At 40.6% G+C, this 16,899-nt stretch overlaps 1 protein-coding gene across 1 annotated transcript in view; it reads left to right on the top strand.

The window, feature by feature from the left end:
• The window catches only part of osbpl10b (oxysterol binding protein-like 10b), a 47,294-nt gene extending 32,036 nt beyond the window's left edge, over positions 1 to 15,258 (top strand). Inside the window, exons 7-12 of the mRNA XM_072679851.1 lie at positions 2,459 to 2,605; positions 5,788 to 6,259; positions 9,895 to 10,081; positions 10,813 to 10,995; positions 13,135 to 13,288; positions 13,701 to 15,258. Of these exons, the coding sequence (XP_072535952.1) occupies positions 2,459 to 2,605; positions 5,788 to 6,259; positions 9,895 to 10,081; positions 10,813 to 10,995; positions 13,135 to 13,288; positions 13,701 to 13,748 (1,191 nt within the window). The 3' untranslated portion in view covers positions 13,749 to 15,258. The remainder of the gene's footprint in view (positions 1 to 2,458; positions 2,606 to 5,787; positions 6,260 to 9,894; positions 10,082 to 10,812; positions 10,996 to 13,134; positions 13,289 to 13,700) is intronic.
• Positions 15,259 to 16,899: the final 1,641 nt, after the last annotated feature.

Genomic DNA, 16,899 nt, shown 5'->3' with positions numbered 1-16,899 from the left:
ATGCTTTGTATGGAACATTCGGTCGTGTCTTTTGTGTGTGCAGATTATGTAAAGTTGTTAAATAGATTTTTGTTCTTTAATTGGATTTGGATCAGCTCAAAAGGGTGGACAGAATGCATACTGTTGTTGTTGTTGTTTTGTCAGTTTTGCACTGGATAAACTTTACCATGTCATGTCATATATCCCTGAGCACAAATGATGTGAAATGTGATTAAAAAGAAAAGACAAATTATGGCATAAAAAATAAAGAAAGTTTCAAAAGTAATGAAGAATGTTATGAAAAATATGTATATTGTCTTTGTCACGCCAAAACCTTGTATCTGCCTTTATCTACAAAATATCAACTTTGCAGGAAAAGTAAAAAAGCCTACTTGACTTTCAGTGAACGTCAATGTAAAAAGATTTTCCATTCGTTTTGAAGCATTTCTATTGGTCCATTCATCATGGAATATTGAAACAATATAAAGAACAACTGCCAGATTTACACTATGTCAAAAAGTGGTGCTACCACTAGTTGGCAAACCTGGAGATACAAGGTTTTCATGTGACAGCGGTGGTATATTTTTCTGTGTTAAATCACTAGCTCTGCTTTTATGACCATATTGATTGGCCCGTGTGGTGGAATGCTGATGTTTGATTGACCCCTGTGGTTTGACCTTGAATGAATCTTGTTGATCCAGTTCTGCATGTGAGACTGAGAGTGTGGCAGTGTGATAGAAGAGTAGAGGAAAAAAGAGCAGCATTTGGTCGTGTTCTTCCTATTCTATGAAATATTCAGGTGAAACGCTGCCGCTGCTGCTGCTGCTCCTCCTGCTGCTGCTCAAAGCACAGAGCCAGGCCATCCTGTCCCATCCCCCCTCCGCCCCACTGAGCCCCAGCTATACCAGCATTGCATAGAGAGAACAGATTAAACAGATTGAATGGAGATATGATCATATACTTGGTTACTTTTTAGATTAAAGCTCATTCACTGAATCATGCTCTATTGCTAAATTGCCCTCCTGGCTCATAATGCAGCTTTTACAGTTCCCATCTGGTCGTCCTGTGTTGCTCACGCTCATGCACTCGCAGAAGAGGGGAAAAAAATACTCCACTGAGACAGAGTGATGTGATGTTTCTCACTAATCTGTCAACAATATCAGTGTTTGGGGAGGGGGTGGGGTCAAACCTAGGAGCAATGGAAGCTTTTTATTCACTTCCCACAATGCTTTGGGGCAGGCACATGTGGGCTGCTTTACATTATGCATTAGGAACAATGTAGGGCTTTCGCATGAGTGACTGCTGCAGAGACCAAACACATTAGCCGGCACAGTCCAGCTAAGAGCACCTCAAGACTGAACAGCATCCAGCTAGCATCCAGCACTTACTGAGATACTGAGGCTTAAGTAACAAACAGGATAAAATAGCTCTGATTGAAATGATTGATAACTGTTACCAACCTGAACTCTTATGCTGCTCTAAAAAGAGAAAAAAAAAAAACGTTTAGTATGTAGGGCATGTTTTTTTTTTGTTTGTTTGTTTTTTAAGAATGAATACCATAAAAGTGCCTTTTTTCAAACTTAGGCTGAATACCATTCTGATTTTTTGTTATCTGTCCAACAAATGAATTCAGTCGTTGGACTAAAAAAGTCCAAAGAATCTGAGCAATTTCAAATCCCGTAAAAAAAACAAAGTGTGCTATTGGTGTACATCTTTTAAACAAAAAAAAGTGAGTATGCTTCAGTTGACTTTTCATGTACTTATCAGATTATATGTGTGTATAATCTGTCTATATAATTTTATTTAATTTTATTTTTTTTTATTTTTTTACAATTTTACAGGGTTAGCGACCTTTACAACCTTCTTAACGTTCAACAAAAGCCAATGTAAAAAGTCGTTTTGGAGTATATCTATTGGTCCATTCATCATTAAACTTGTACAAATTGAACAAGTGCATGAGAAACAGCAAAAATGGAGATACATGACATGTCAAACTGCATGACAAACAAATTACTAAAAGCAACATAAGGAAACCATATACTTAAATGTTAAATGTTACATTTTTTAAACCTAAAATGTAGGCCAATTTAGTCTCAAGAAGTATTGACACTATTGAGAATTATGACACTACTACACGTCCTACATTGGAAAGAATACCTGAAATGAACTTTTTTTACATTATTAAATATATAACCAAGTGTACTTTTTCTAAGGGATGTTTGGATTTCTTATTTCTTATGTTAGTCAAGTCATTGAATGGATATTTGGGGCTGAGGGGGCAGCCTTATCTGAACAAATAGCAAATTCAGATTTATATCAGAAAAGGAAACGCCTACTTGCTAGTACTTTTCTTTCTAATAAATGTTTATTGTTTTTATTTCTTCTTTTTCCTAAAAAGGTCACCAGTCCCAGTATTTTTGTGAAGGAGCTAGATGTCATGGTTCACCAGAGTTAACAACCTGTTTGTGTGTTTGAGCAGCATTCCAGTCCAGATGCAGTGGACCCTGGTGAGGAGAGCACAGACACTGAGGACAATGAGGAGGAGGACCTGGGGGTGCTGGATGACCAGAGGAGCATCATCCTCCACCTGCTGTCCCAACTCAAACTGGGCATGGACCTCACAAGGGTATGTGCACACACTCACATATATGTGCACAGTGATCACAGTGATCATTGGGCCAGTATCAGCAGAAAATACCAAATTAAATAAAGGAGGGAAGAGTGCCCCGAGTGGTCCAGCGGACTCAGGTGCTGCAACTACGACCCGAGGGAATCCTGGGTCATGCTGCCTATCCAAGAAAGCACAGTTGCCCTTGCACTCTCCGGGTGGCTCTCTCTCTTCCCATATCACTTCTGTATGATGCTAGCTGGATGTTTGAACAAGAATCTCATCTCCAAAATATTCATCTTCTGTATTTTCTGAAAGCAAGACCAGAGGAATAGCTGTCTAATAGTGGCAGTGGAGTAGAGTAGCAGTACAATTAGGACCTAAAATATAAGCTCCTCAAACAAAAATAGTCATTTTTTTTTTTATCCTAATACTGGGTTGCATGTCCTGGTATGGACTGTGCCAGTCCTGTCAAGTAAGCATTACAGATGTTTGTTTCCAAATCTGAGTGTGAAAGGTTCAGCAGACAGGAATCACTAGCACACTGCTTGACCGGTAGAATCACCAGACCTCAATTCTAATTCCGGATTTAGAACAGCAGGCGAAATGCTGAAATAGGCAAACATCAACTCCAGCTGACATGTGGACCTAGTTTGTGGAAGAGCTTGTGGGCTAAGACTCCAGAGACTTGTGTGATATTTTCCTGAAATGATTGGTACTGGAAAGTTCTAAAAAGAAATCATTTGACAGTTTGTCCAGTGAGGTTATGATACACAATATGGACAAAAATATTGGGACAGCTACACATTAAATGTACAGTGGGGCACCTACCTACATCCCATTCTAAATATATAAGCATTAATATTAACACAGGTGCAGAACTCTTTTTTTTTTTTTTTTGAGTGACTATGAAACAAACAGCATAACCAAACTTATGAAGAGGGCAACAATATGCTGATTTTAGCAGTATAATTAAAAAAGGTTTTGTGGTCTACATTCTAAAGAATATTTATGTCTAAACTTTTGAATTATACTGTATGTGACTAGGAATTGTTGCGGACTGTCCTCTCTAAAGAGTTCTCATTTATATTGTGTGAACCAGGCCGCTCATAACGTTAATGGGTTTCAGCTGCAGGAGTAATGCTATCTGGGATATTTGTAAGATTTTATTGAATTAGATGATCACGTCAGATTATTTAAGACTGCCTTGGTTTTGACGAATATCAGTGACATCATTCCTACAGTTATTACACAATCACATTTGATATAAAGATATGTCTTGTAATTTGATTAGTTCTTTCCTGTTTCTTTTGTTATAGATTCTCACAGGCACAGATCTGAGTGTAATATGAAGTATCGTGATTGAATCATCCTAATTAGGCTTCATTAGCCTTACAATTTCTGTGATTTCTCAGATACTGAGAAAATTGTCATGATGAATCGAGGTCATGTCTCAACAGCCATGACAGAGCTAATGAAAATCCATTGGTTATGAAGTCTCTCTTTCAGAGCACCTCTAGAGAAGAGATGATTGTTTTGTCTGCTCTGATATTTCCTGCAGGAACAGTTTCAGCAGTGTATCAGCAGGGATCAGTGTAGATTTATGGAGAGGGGGGGGGGGTGGCTCAGATGAGTAAAGATAATGATGTGTGTTAGAGAGTGCTAAGCCCTTTGGGGAACAACCAGGGCATTGATCCAGTGCAGGCCAGAGCAGATGCCATGGACAGAATCACACACTTATTAATACATCTCAGCGGTAGATGGAACTTTATTGATCTGAGGGAAAGTGAGGAGCACACATGATTGGATCTATAATCAGAGAGAGAGACTTGGGTACAATTAAAAATGGTCATCTGTCTCTCTGTAGTGCTGAAGGGCTAGGTTTCTGCACTGTTTGGTGATTTTCCAGTTCAAACACACTTTATTGTATTCAGTTGCTATTCGCTAGGTTTAGTAGGTGTGTAGAATAGGAAAATAACCAAACTCTGCTGGACTTCGGCCCTCAGTTTCCCAAGCTTGCTATATATTAGAAACTATATATTAGAGTATTCCAACCAATTATTTTGACAATTAGATTACATTTTTCACATTTTAGCATCAATAGACTTGCGGTTTTTAGGAATACCAAAATGTGTTATTGAAAAAAGATGAACTCATAATCGTATGAATACATAATGCAGTAACCTTCAGTTTAAGTGAGCAGTTTTTGTTTGTCCATTTACCAGTTCTACACAAACGATAAATTCAGCTCATACTCAGTAACCCATTGGAAATCCTGCTTTGGAATATTTGAGGAGCCCGTTATTCTAAAGCTAAGCCCCTTTCTAGCAGGGCTTGGTTTCCGGAAAGGTGGTTCTTAACTGCTAGAGAGAGTTTGCAGTGAGATGCTTTCTCAGCCACTGAAGATTATTTTATCACTAAGATGCTTTTTGAAAAAACACATACGCTATATGGACAAAAGTATTGGGACATACACCTTCTCAAATATTGTTCTTCAGAAATCAAGGCTATTAAAACATGTATACTGCTTTTGTTAGAGGAACTGTCTCTACTGTCCAGGGAAGGCTTTCTACTAGATTTTGGAGCATTGCTGTGAAGATTTGATTGCATTCAGGAAGAGAGATAGTGAGGTCAGGAAGTTCTGTCCCACCATCCCACCTCAACTACACCTCCACACCTCATCTCAAAAGTGCTGAATTGAGCACCATCATTCCAGAAAACTCAGTTCCACTGCCCACAGCCCAATGCTGGGGCCTTTTACCCATCTAGCCCATTAACAAACTTTACTCTGAAAACAGAAGAACTGTTCTGGAAAAACAATTAGACTAGATTACTACTCTCTATTTTATCATTACTCTAATACATAACATCACATAACTTCATATGCTTTACTGAACATGCAGGTATCCTTACTATTTTTAGAACTCTGACCTACTGCATGCTTCATTAAAAAATAAAAAGATGTAGATTATTTCCAGAGAGAGTGTAACCAATAATCAGTGATCACAAATTAAAGCTTTATATAAGGAGCCGATTGAGTCCATTATGTCATTTTTCTATGTGTTTTACCAATTGTTAGATTTTTTAATCCTGTCACGTATGTTGAATACAATACTTGATTGATAAACTTAGAAAATACAATACAAGTATTATATTTTTGACATATTGCCTGATCTCACAGTCTCTCTTCGTTCTCCCAGGTGGTGCTACCCACTTTTATCCTGGAGAAGCGCTCACTGCTGGAGATGTATGCTAACTTCATGGCCCATCCCGATATGTTTCTGGCAATCACAGCTGGAGCCACGCCAGAGGAGCGCATTGTTCGATTTGTGGAGTATTATTTGACAGCCTTTCATGAGGGTCGCAAAGGCGCCGTAGCCAAGAAGCCCTACAACCCCATTCTGGGGGAAACCTTCCGCTGCAGCTGGGAAGTCCCGCGGGAGAGAGTGCGGCCCCTCAGGACTACCAGCTCACCTTGCCCTGTGCCCCCTGCCTCAACCAAAACCGGGGACTGCTGCCGGCTGTGGTTCGTGGCCGAGCAAGTCTCACACCACCCACCCGTCTCAGGATTCTACTGCGAGTGCAAGGAGCGCCGCATGTGCGTCAACACCCACGTCTGGACCAAGAGCAAGTTTATGGGCATGTCTGTAGGGGTGTCGATGGTTGGAGAGGGTGAGTTTAATTTTTCTATACTGGTAGAATAATCCTTGACTGTGTTGTGTTTTTAAGTCCTCTAGTCTCAAGGACAACCTTGTGCAACATTATCATACATATTTATTTATTTATTAACTTAAAAATGAATTGCTTCTTACACATTCTTCACTGCTGTCCACAGATCCTCCAGATTAGTCCCAGCATACCCCCCCCCCAACATCAGATGTGTTTTAAATCGTGCCTGAACTTCACTTGAACTGTGCTGACACTGACGTGCAAATGCACACACAGCTTGTCTAGTTCATGTAGAGAAGTATTGCCAATAGAATAGGACTTACCTATTGACACCATGCTAGAGGGGTATAAAGATAAGATAAGATAATCCTTTATTAGTCCCCAGAAGTGAGCTGTGGAACGATGGTGCACCACCCAGTACTTTTAGGATGAGGTGGAGTGGTGATCATACTGAGCTTGCTAACACTCTTGTCACTGAATGCAATCAGATCCTCACAGCAATGCTCCAAAATTTAGTAGAAAGCCTTCTTCCCTGGACAGACACATTTAAAGATTTAAAACATGGTAATGAGAACAGATCTCTGTGTATTCTGAATATCAATATTGTGGTCGTCATTGGGGGTCCAAAGAACATTCTGTTTCACATCAGCTGACTCTGAATGGACTCTCCTCAGGGCGAGTGACTGCTACTGCTGAACACACTATACAGCTATCTGTCAGACACTTATACACTAAGAGTCTTACTCTCTCTTTCTCCCTGTCTCTTTCTTATCGCATTAAATTGTTTTGTGCCTACTATAATTCAAATGCCTTATAACATACAGACAAACACATACACAATGCAGCAGCACGGTAGTCCCTCTCTTCCTGTCATGTTTCCAGCACTGGCAGGCTTACAGGTGCTCAGTGAAGTGGATGATGTTTCAGGGGGAAGTTGTATCGGCTTGCCAACCTCAGCCAATTACGACTTCGCTGTAATTAGGACAGCATTAATTACTTACAAGACGGATCGCGCTAATCCCCCTAGAGTACTGCACGCTATGCTAATGAGAAGGAGAGCGAGTTGATGAGGATTTATGAGGATTTGAGTGGTAAATGCTTCATAATGATTCTACTCAGTGTGCCCACAGTACAAAAAGAGAAGTGGGAGTAATGTGCATTGTGTTCTCCTACTTTAGCATCTTTTAAATCTGGTCTGCTATCTAATGGGACACTTCAGATGAGTGCCAGACGATTTTTATATATATCATCCTTATGGTCTTGGTCTTGGTTCACTGTTTAGAACATATTGAACGCACAAATGGGTTTAAGCTGTAGCACTATGAAAGGACACTCTCATACCTGTTTGATCTGGCCTCGGCTCTCAGCCCCTATGGAGCTCCATCTGTGATGCTCTTTTTGTTTTTTTAAAATATCTCATGTCTAAACCTCTTCACTCCCTCAGTCCGCTTCTCAGCCTTGAGTCTGAAGTTAACTTTCTCTACATTAGAAACTATATGGTAAAATTATAATATGACAGTTGCAGTGTATATTATTTCTTCATAATTATTTCACTTGGTGTGCCCCACAATACAAACGTGAAGTAGTAGTACTGTGCATTATGTTCTATTATTGTGTTGGCTACAAAGCTCATCTTTAGATTCCTTAGATATTTGCATAATACATGGACACTGCTTACATCTGATTATTTTATGTGTATTGATTATCAAGATTATATCTGAATTAGGCCAAACCACATAAGAATTGCAAGTGTAAACACTAATTGAACCCAGATACAAATCTAATTACTCAAATCACTTCAGGAGGTCCTCTGAGTTATAGCAGTTTAAACATGCTCACCATGCGATGAGCAAGTTTGCAGATTCTATCCCACACAGGTGTCGGATTTCAGTCTGAGAGACTCTCAAGTGTAAATGCATGTGGCTAAAATCAATTCAGATTATAGTCCAGATACTGAAGTAAAGTCACCGGGGGTAAACAGGGATTGTTACAGAGCTTTAGGAGATAATGTAGATGTGTCTTGGAAAACTTGGTGACAGTGGTTTCCTATTCTGCCAGGGATCTCATCATTGTCCACTGGTTTCCTGACAGTTGTCATGAACACTCAAAGGCTTGCAGTTATTTAGTTGTTGTTCTCAAGTTCTTTATTACTTCTATATCCCTAATATGACATATTTCCCATATTTCCCATATTGCTCTCTAGGATCATTCAGAAAGAGAGAGAAGTAGCAGGAGAATGACACAAAACAGAGTTAGACATCAGTGTAGCATATCTTAAACTTTCCCAATCCATGTGGTCTGTTGAGCATCATTTAAGTCATTTAGATCCTGGATTTGAATCACTTTTTGACATTCTATAGCCATTCTGGCTATAAAAATGGCCATTTTCCTAATGCACCCACATGCAGCCATCTTGGTCTGTTCTGTTATACGGTTTGCTGGTGGCAGTAGAGAAGTGCTGACCACAGCGGCCAGTCTCACATGGATGTGCCAGAGTGCCTGTGCTAGCTGCAGGATGCCAGTGCCCTGTGGAGCAGAGGTGTGTGGGCAGGGAAGCGTGCAGTGCCCCCCTCCAGCGCTCCTGTCCTGGGGAAACAGATGTGCTGCTCTCAGACCTGGCCCAATGCCCAAAGCAGATTCTGCCACAAGACAGCTGTCCATTATGTAAGCTGGGGAGAGGGCCATGCCGGCATGGATTCGCACAGCTGCCTACAGTCTGTATGACGGCTGCATTCATCTTATTATTACACATTACAAAAAGAGGAGCAGCAGTCAGATGCAGTTTAAATACATATAATCAGAGAGATTTAGTATTTTCAGTAAGCAGTTTTGCATCAGCCACCCACGAAGCTGATGTAAACTTCTGCATCATAACTGACTAAAGCAGTTTAAAGTGGGGATGGATGACACGGACAGTACTATTGTGATTCATTTTGCTACGTGTTGAGAGTGCAGTATCATTAAAAATACAGTGAAGAGTCAAGAATGTGTCTTGATGGGTCTGCATTAATCTGATCAAAATATTGTCTTTGTTTCAGTGAAAAACACTGACTTGAAACAGTCCCTTCTCTATTGAACATGGTATAATATGCTTGTTTAGAGGGCTCATTTGCACATCACTATTGTCCTGCAAAAAACCCCTTTAATTTCCATTTTTGCTGCTTTTGTCTTTATACGTTTAAAAAATATATATATTTCTGATTTTACTCATTTTCTTCTTAATTTGGAACACCAGTAACCCAACCACACATATTCTCCCTCCATCACATGCAATGCTCCCAACACTGGAAGGGTGAAGACAGTCAGTGACCTCCTCCATTACCATTTTGAGGTTTTTGCATGATGTTCATGATGAGGTCACTATTATAATAAAGATTAAAATGAAATACTTGGATTTGATCTACTTAATGTTTGTTTGGAATGTTACATTTCTCAATTCAGATCTTTTCTCTCTTTTTCTAGTGACAGTTTATTGCGTTCAAATGCATTGAATTCACTATTTTTATCCAAACACTAATCCAACTAAATCCATGTCTGTGTAAAAATTATACAGGGTTAGGACCAGTTCCTCCCATTAGTCAGTGCATCACACACAGTTAACGAGTAATAAAGGAAAGAAATTTGTGTATGTTTGTCAGGGGTGCTGCACTTGTTGGAGCATGATGAGCAGTATGTGTTCACGCTGCCCTGCGCCTATGCCCGCTCCATCCTCACCGTGCCTTGGGTGGAGTTAGGAGGGAAAGTTTCTATCTGCTGTGCTAAGAGCGGCTACTCAGCGACAGTGACCTTCCACACCAAACCCTTCTATGGAGGAAAAGTGCACAGGTGAGTGTGTGATTATAACTCTGTGGCAGTGGAAGTATTTCAGCCCCCTCTGACTTCATTCATTTACAGCTAAGTGAATATGGGGTGGCTGATGGGTAGCAGTGCCAAGTAGATTGTTGATATCAAGGGAATAGTTTGTTAAAATACCAACATTTCATTTCCTTTACCCCCAATATAGTCCATCAAGGTTTGCTTCTTTAGTTTTGCACTGGAGCTGTGAAGCTATGGTGTTAATGTAGCCAACAAGAAGTGGAAGCTCCATAAAAGCAACATAATAAAAACTGCCTTAATCATTGCTTACCTTTTAAACCATGTGTTATCTTTAAAAATCCTCCTTCCTGAGCGGTATGATGACTGGACATTCCCATCATGTTTGTACTTGCATATAATTGTTTGTACAGATGAACGAGGCACCTTCAGCCATCTAGAAATTGCACCCAAGGATGAGCCACAATTCTCTTCTTGATATCTTGGCTGATTTCTTTTGACTTTCTCATGATGTTACACAAAAATCCAGTAATTTCAGGTGTGCCCAAAAATACATTCACAGGTATGTCTTTAAATAACTTAGATGTTGCCAATAACTTAGATGTTGCTATCAGAAGCTTCCAAAGACATGACATTATCGTATGGGCTGTCCCAAATTGTTTAAAGGCATAGGCACACCAAAATGAACTCTGTGTTTCCAGCCTCTCCTTTAGGTTCATGTTGCACTGTGTTGTCTCCAACAGGGTGACAGCCGAGGTCAAGCACAACCCCACCAGCACCATTGTGTGCAAGGCCCAAGGGGAGTGGAACGGTACCCTTGAGTTTACCTACAGCAGCGGAGAAACCAAAGTGATTGACACATCTAAGCTGCCAGTGATTAAGAAGAAGATCCGCCCCCTAGAAAAACAGAGCCAATATGAGTCACGGTAAGCTAATGTAGAATACAGTATTAAATATTCTCAATTTGACTGTATTCTTTCTTTAAGAAGTGCACGTTCAGATCAACAGAGTGAGGAAAGTGTTTAAACTTAACATGAAAAACTTGTGGCAGGACCTTCAGTAGCATCAGCTGCAACTAACCCTACCACAGAATCTTTTTGACATTTCTGCATTGCTGCATTATGCATAATAAATGTCTTCTAAAAATCAGAATCCATGATTCTTTCAATAATAGCAAGTTGTTCTGGTCCAGGCATCAAATCATCTCCACAACATCGCACTACCACCACCATGTTTGAATGTTGGTGTGGTGACCCTAATTTGGAATTGTTTCAAGTCTTGCATTATGGCATACATAAAATGACTGATCATACACTTCAGAGAAATCTGTCCATAGAATATTGTTTAAGGTTTGTCCAAGTGTTCATTTGCAAATGTGAGACCAGCATGCATGTTTCCATTCTTTTTTTCTGTGGAGTCATAAACACTGTAATTAGCTGAGGCCAGAGAGAGATCTGCAGTTCTTTGGATGTTTTCCTGGACGCTTAGGAGACTTCCTGGATGATTAACTGCTGCACTATTGAGGACATTTTGTCAGGTCTGCGACTCCTGTTAAGGTTTGCCGGTTTTCCTGAGGAAATATGACTCCTTTCCAGACTGATATATTTCAAAAGCTTTTTTTCCCCAGCTGTTCCTGATTTTGATCATGGCCTAGATGGCTGTGATACAAACTTTGCGCCGAACTGAATCACTCTCAGCAAAGATCATAGCTGTGAGTGGGATTTGCTGGGAATTCTTCTCATTTCACACACAGTGGCTGGGTGGATTGGTGGCGAGCTTTTAGGAGCAGAACTGTGTATTTAAAATATAACACTCTTCTCCTGTCCATCCCCAGTGGACCTCTTATGCAACATGGGTACCCTCACACTACTCTGCTTCTCTGGTGCACTCGCTTAATAAGCCTAATGCTGCTTACTGCAGACTGAGAGCCAGACCCATGGCTGGGCAAATAGGCAGAGCAGAGGCACATCAGAGCAGTGTAACGCTATCAGACTGGCATTAGCATCGCAGCCTAATGCAATCAAAAGAGGATACAGAGGCACTAAGCACTAAGCTGGTTTTGTGCAGGGAGAGCGCAGTTCAGAAAGGTCTGCTTTTCCATTCCCCTCTGACACATGTCATCCCTGCCACAGCACACAACAAAGAGACATGAGCTGAATGGAGCTGCTCCTAATGCACAGGCTTTTTGTATTGATTTGGCCCTGAGCACCAGGCTGCCTTTCAAAAAATGTTCTACTCTAATAAAGCAGGACGCCACGAGAGGCTGTGCGACACAGTGATGTGTAGATAACAGTGTGTCAATTTTTGTTGTGTGACACATTCGTACAATACATTCACTTACCATATAGGAGCACTTTGTGGTTGTAGAATTACAGACTGCAGTCCATCTGTTTCTGTGCATACTTTGTTAACCTCCTTACACGCTGATCTTCAATGGTCAGGACGCCACTGGACCACCACAGAGCAGCTATTGTTTGGGTGGTGCATCATTCTCTGTACGAGTGGATCAGACGCTGCAGTGCTGTTAGTGTTTACTGTGCTGTTAGTATTTAGTGTTTACTGTCACACATAGTCCAGTCAGAGAAAGAAGCTCATATTTTGCTGCACAGTTTGGGTTGGTTATCCTGTAGTCCGTGGTCACAGGACGCTGCCCACTGGACGTAGTTGGCTGGACGTTTCTGGTCAGTGAACTACTCTCAGTCCAGCAGTGATGCTGAGGTGTGTAAAAACTCCAGCAGCACTGCTGTGTCTGATCCACTCGTACCAGTGCAACATACACTACTAATGCCTCGCCATCATGTCAGTGTCACTGCAGTGCTGAGAATGACCCACCACCCAAATAATACCTGCTCTGTGGTGGTCCTGTGGGGTCCTGACCATTTAAGAACTAGGTAAAACTCTAATTCTCTCTTATATGGTTGGTGGACGATGAGTGTAGAATGAGTAATGTGTTGCTAATAACAGCCTGTGATGTCTTCACAAGCTGCCCGGTAAACGTGAATTAAGGCCATATCATTATATAATTAACATAGGCCATATCTTTCTCCTGCGGTTATGACTGGCAGGAGGCTGTGGCAGCACGTGACCGCGGCGCTGAAGACGGGAGACATTGACGTGGCTACAGAGCACAAGCACCAGCTGGAGGAAAGGCAGCGCAGCGAGGGGAAGCAAAGAGCAGCCACGAATACTCCCTGGAAACCCAAGTACTTCATCAAAGAGGTGAGACATCTTGGTACCATTCAAAAACTGTCTCGCTAAATCCTCTCACTTCATTTTCTCTCCGGCACGAAGGCTGGGGCCCTGAGGGTGAATAGTTTGTCAAGACAGTAGCAGTTCCATCAAGATTTCTTTCTCTTTCGCCTACTCACTTTGTCAGACAGAGCAATAATAATAATAGAGTGGAGGGAGCAGACAAGTCAAGGAGCACAATAATATCTCCGTCTGTCTCAGTGGAGCATTTGTATGGCTATTAGTTTAGCCGTGCTCATCTCAGAACAAATCCCCAAGCTTCCACTGCTAGCACATTGCATGCTAATCTACAATCTACAAAATAAATTAGCTTTTTTCTCTGGTAAACAAAATATGAATAATTTATTTTTTTACAAAAAAATATGTGTGCTTACATGTGCAGGGAGAAGGCTGGGTGTACCACAATCCTCTGTGGAAGACGAACTGCTGAGGAAATCAAACCATAGGCTACCTGTCCATCACAGAGGCCAGCCCACAGAGAAGTGGAGCCATGGGGAAAGAGCACTGGCCAGCCAATGGAACACGTGGAGCCGGACTGCACTGGGGCAGAGGCTGACTGTTTCTACCAGAGAGTTAAAGGTGCCAAAAAAAACCCCCAAAAACAAATAATAATGGAGTGGATTTACCAAGCCCAGCCCTACCCAAAGACCCAAGAATGGAGTAGCCCGGCTCAACAGCTACCAAAAGACCTGACGTCCTGTCTGGTGCTCCAGGATGCTCTTCTGCCCTTCTGCTGGAAGAATTTACATGTGGATGCCAGATATTACAATGGGAAACCACTTTGTATTGTTACTTTTGCTCTGATTTGATGTTTGCTCATTCGTGTGTGCTTCCTCATAGGTTAGGGTTTGGTGTTCCAAAGCTGTAGCACAGTGGACACCCTGAAAGGCTTTTGGGGGGAAAACACAGCCCTGATGAGCTACTTCACCAAATTGTAATAGGTCCCGTTTCAGTGCTAGTTTTAACAAGCACTCATCCACTTGACTTCCCCATTTCCCCCCATGACCCCCCCAGCACCATCTTAAGGGCTGGTCCATTACTGCTGAAGTGGAGTTCGTTAGATGAGCCCTCAGAGGGTGAGGGGTCAGTGAACACCAATGTCAACTTTAGCAGCAGAACTTGAAAATCATAGCAGCATGCGCTGTTGCCCTGTCATATACTGAATATTTCAAAACCATACTATTCGACTCGCTGGGCTTTAAGTTGCAGACTACCATATTTGCTGACACAGCTTAATGACCTTACTCTGCTAGCATCCTAGTTTGCAGGCTAAAGGCTACATGGCTGACAAGAACAAAGCAGTTGAGACGCCACAGTTTCTAAACCAAAGCTCACAGCCAGCTTTAATTCACAAGTTTTTGTTTTCTGCATTATGTTCAGACGTCTCATAAACCTTTTGCATTGGAATGTTGGTGTGGCTAACTAATTAGCACACTGATGCCAACCTAGCTGAGGGTGAGCGTATGCCGTTGAATAATCCGCTCCTCACTGTCCTCTGCAAGGGGGCCAAATAGACGTTGGCAAGGGCACATTAAATACAGTATTGAATCAGGACCTTTTGGCTTAACAGATATTTTTGCTTATGTAGTGAGAAGTGGGATAGTAAAGGAATCATGTAGCTTTTAAAGTATCTGTGCTAACAACTGTGGTACAGAGTCTGAAAGAGTCAGTGGTGTTCTCTGATTTCAGTCACTGTAAAATCCCGGTTTTTAGTGAACTCTCTTCTCTCTTGTTTGTTGTTTTATCTGATACCTACCAGCAATTAAAGAGATAATGGTTATATATTCAGAATAGTGAAAACTTACATATATGTATACACACACACACACACACACACACACACAGTGGCATGCAAATGTTTGGGCACTCCAGTCAAATTTTGAATCTTAAGTAAATGTATGATTTCCAATAAAGTTAAAGATTTTATTATTTTCAATAAATTATTTTTTTATTTCCATCTTTTACAGTTACAGGAATACATTATTTATATATATATATATATATATATAGCAATGTCAATGTCAATGCTGTCCAATGACAACCATGTATCTATTTTTGTCCGTTTTTAGTTTTCACCACTGAACCCTGAAGCTGCTCTGTACACTGTGTAAAAATGTTTGGATGAGTGGACCAATAGAAATGCTCTAAATTACTTGAGGGGGAATTTTACATTTACTTCCAAAGTTAATAACACTTCTCCTGTAAAGTCAGCATTTTGAAGATAAATGTTTTTCATTGGATAGTGACAATTTGCTCATTGCAACCAAATCTATTCTAACTTCATCAGTCCACAATCCACTTGTTTCCAGCATGCATTAGGCTGGTCTAGATCTTCATTTTAAACGTCAGGGGCTGAATGTTCTGATGACTCTTCCATGAAGGTCCTGTTTGCGCAGGTGTTGCTGCACAGTAGAATAGTGCACCACCACTCCAGACTAAATCTGTGCTAAATCTTCCTGAAGGTCTTTTTTTTTTTTTTTTTTTTTTTTTGACTGGCCTTCCAGCGTTCCAGCAGTTCCTAATTACACTACAAACTGGGGAAATTGCTCATGCTCGGTATCGGTTATTTTCATGTCCAGAGTGCTAGTCAGCTGCTTAGATTAGCCTATGACAGCTTATTGTTTGGACAAGGTTGAAGTATTTACAAAACTTTACAATTCACACCAGCTGTGGCTTGGGAACAAGCCATAGCCATAACAAGATAATTAAGGCCTGAGATCTCGAATCACTTGGGGTGTCCAAACCTTTGCATGGTACTACTGTCCTGATTTTCTTTTTACTTTAAAATTGTACAAAACAAAAATAATACACTAATTTTGCATTAAATTTTGACTGTAGATCGTTTCATATTTAATGTTATTATAGTTTATGTTTAATGGAGATTAGTTTATTTTCTACTTACTTAACTATTCACAATAACAGACATATTCTCAAACTTTAGCTTGTCACTGTAAATTGAGTATAGCCTCTTCTAAAGCATTGTGTGGCTGTTCAGTCTTGTGCTACAGGCATAGGTAGTCACTTTAAAGCAGACATATATGAAGTACTAGAGACCCAGACTTGAGTAAACGTACAAATGCTTCTTCAAAACAGTGAATGGAGTAGGAGTAGAAGCGTTTGTGTAGAAGCACCGTACTTCAGTGGAAGTACTAAAGTATTCAACATATTTTGTACTTAAGTATTGCAAAAAGTTTATTAGACAATTTACTACTTAAGTACTGAAAGTAAAAGTTCAAGTATTGTGTTATGTAGTCATATAAACCGTGGCTTGGTGAGCTAGTTAGCTTAGCTAGTTAGTGATTACTGATGGCTCAAGCTGGTGTGCCATTTGTGTATTATTTTTAGTAACTTCCCATGATATGATTCTTCAAATTTGACGGTGAATTTTTGAAGGCCGTTACTTCACAATCTTTCGGGAGGCCGACTCGGCACCCCAGTGGTGATAATCTGTGTTTCAAATTATTCATACCATTTTTGTATAATTTTAACGATGCAGCACAAAAAAATATACTGGAGTAAAAGTTTTAAACTCATCCAAAATATGAAGTGAAGTAAAAAAGTAGAAGTAGGAGAAAAATAAT

This window comes from Salminus brasiliensis, chromosome 5, assembly GCF_030463535.1.
Source record: "Salminus brasiliensis chromosome 5, fSalBra1.hap2, whole genome shotgun sequence".
NCBI lineage: Eukaryota > Metazoa > Chordata > Actinopteri > Characiformes > Bryconidae > Salminus > Salminus brasiliensis.
This window is presented reverse-complemented; position numbering and strand designations above follow the sequence as displayed.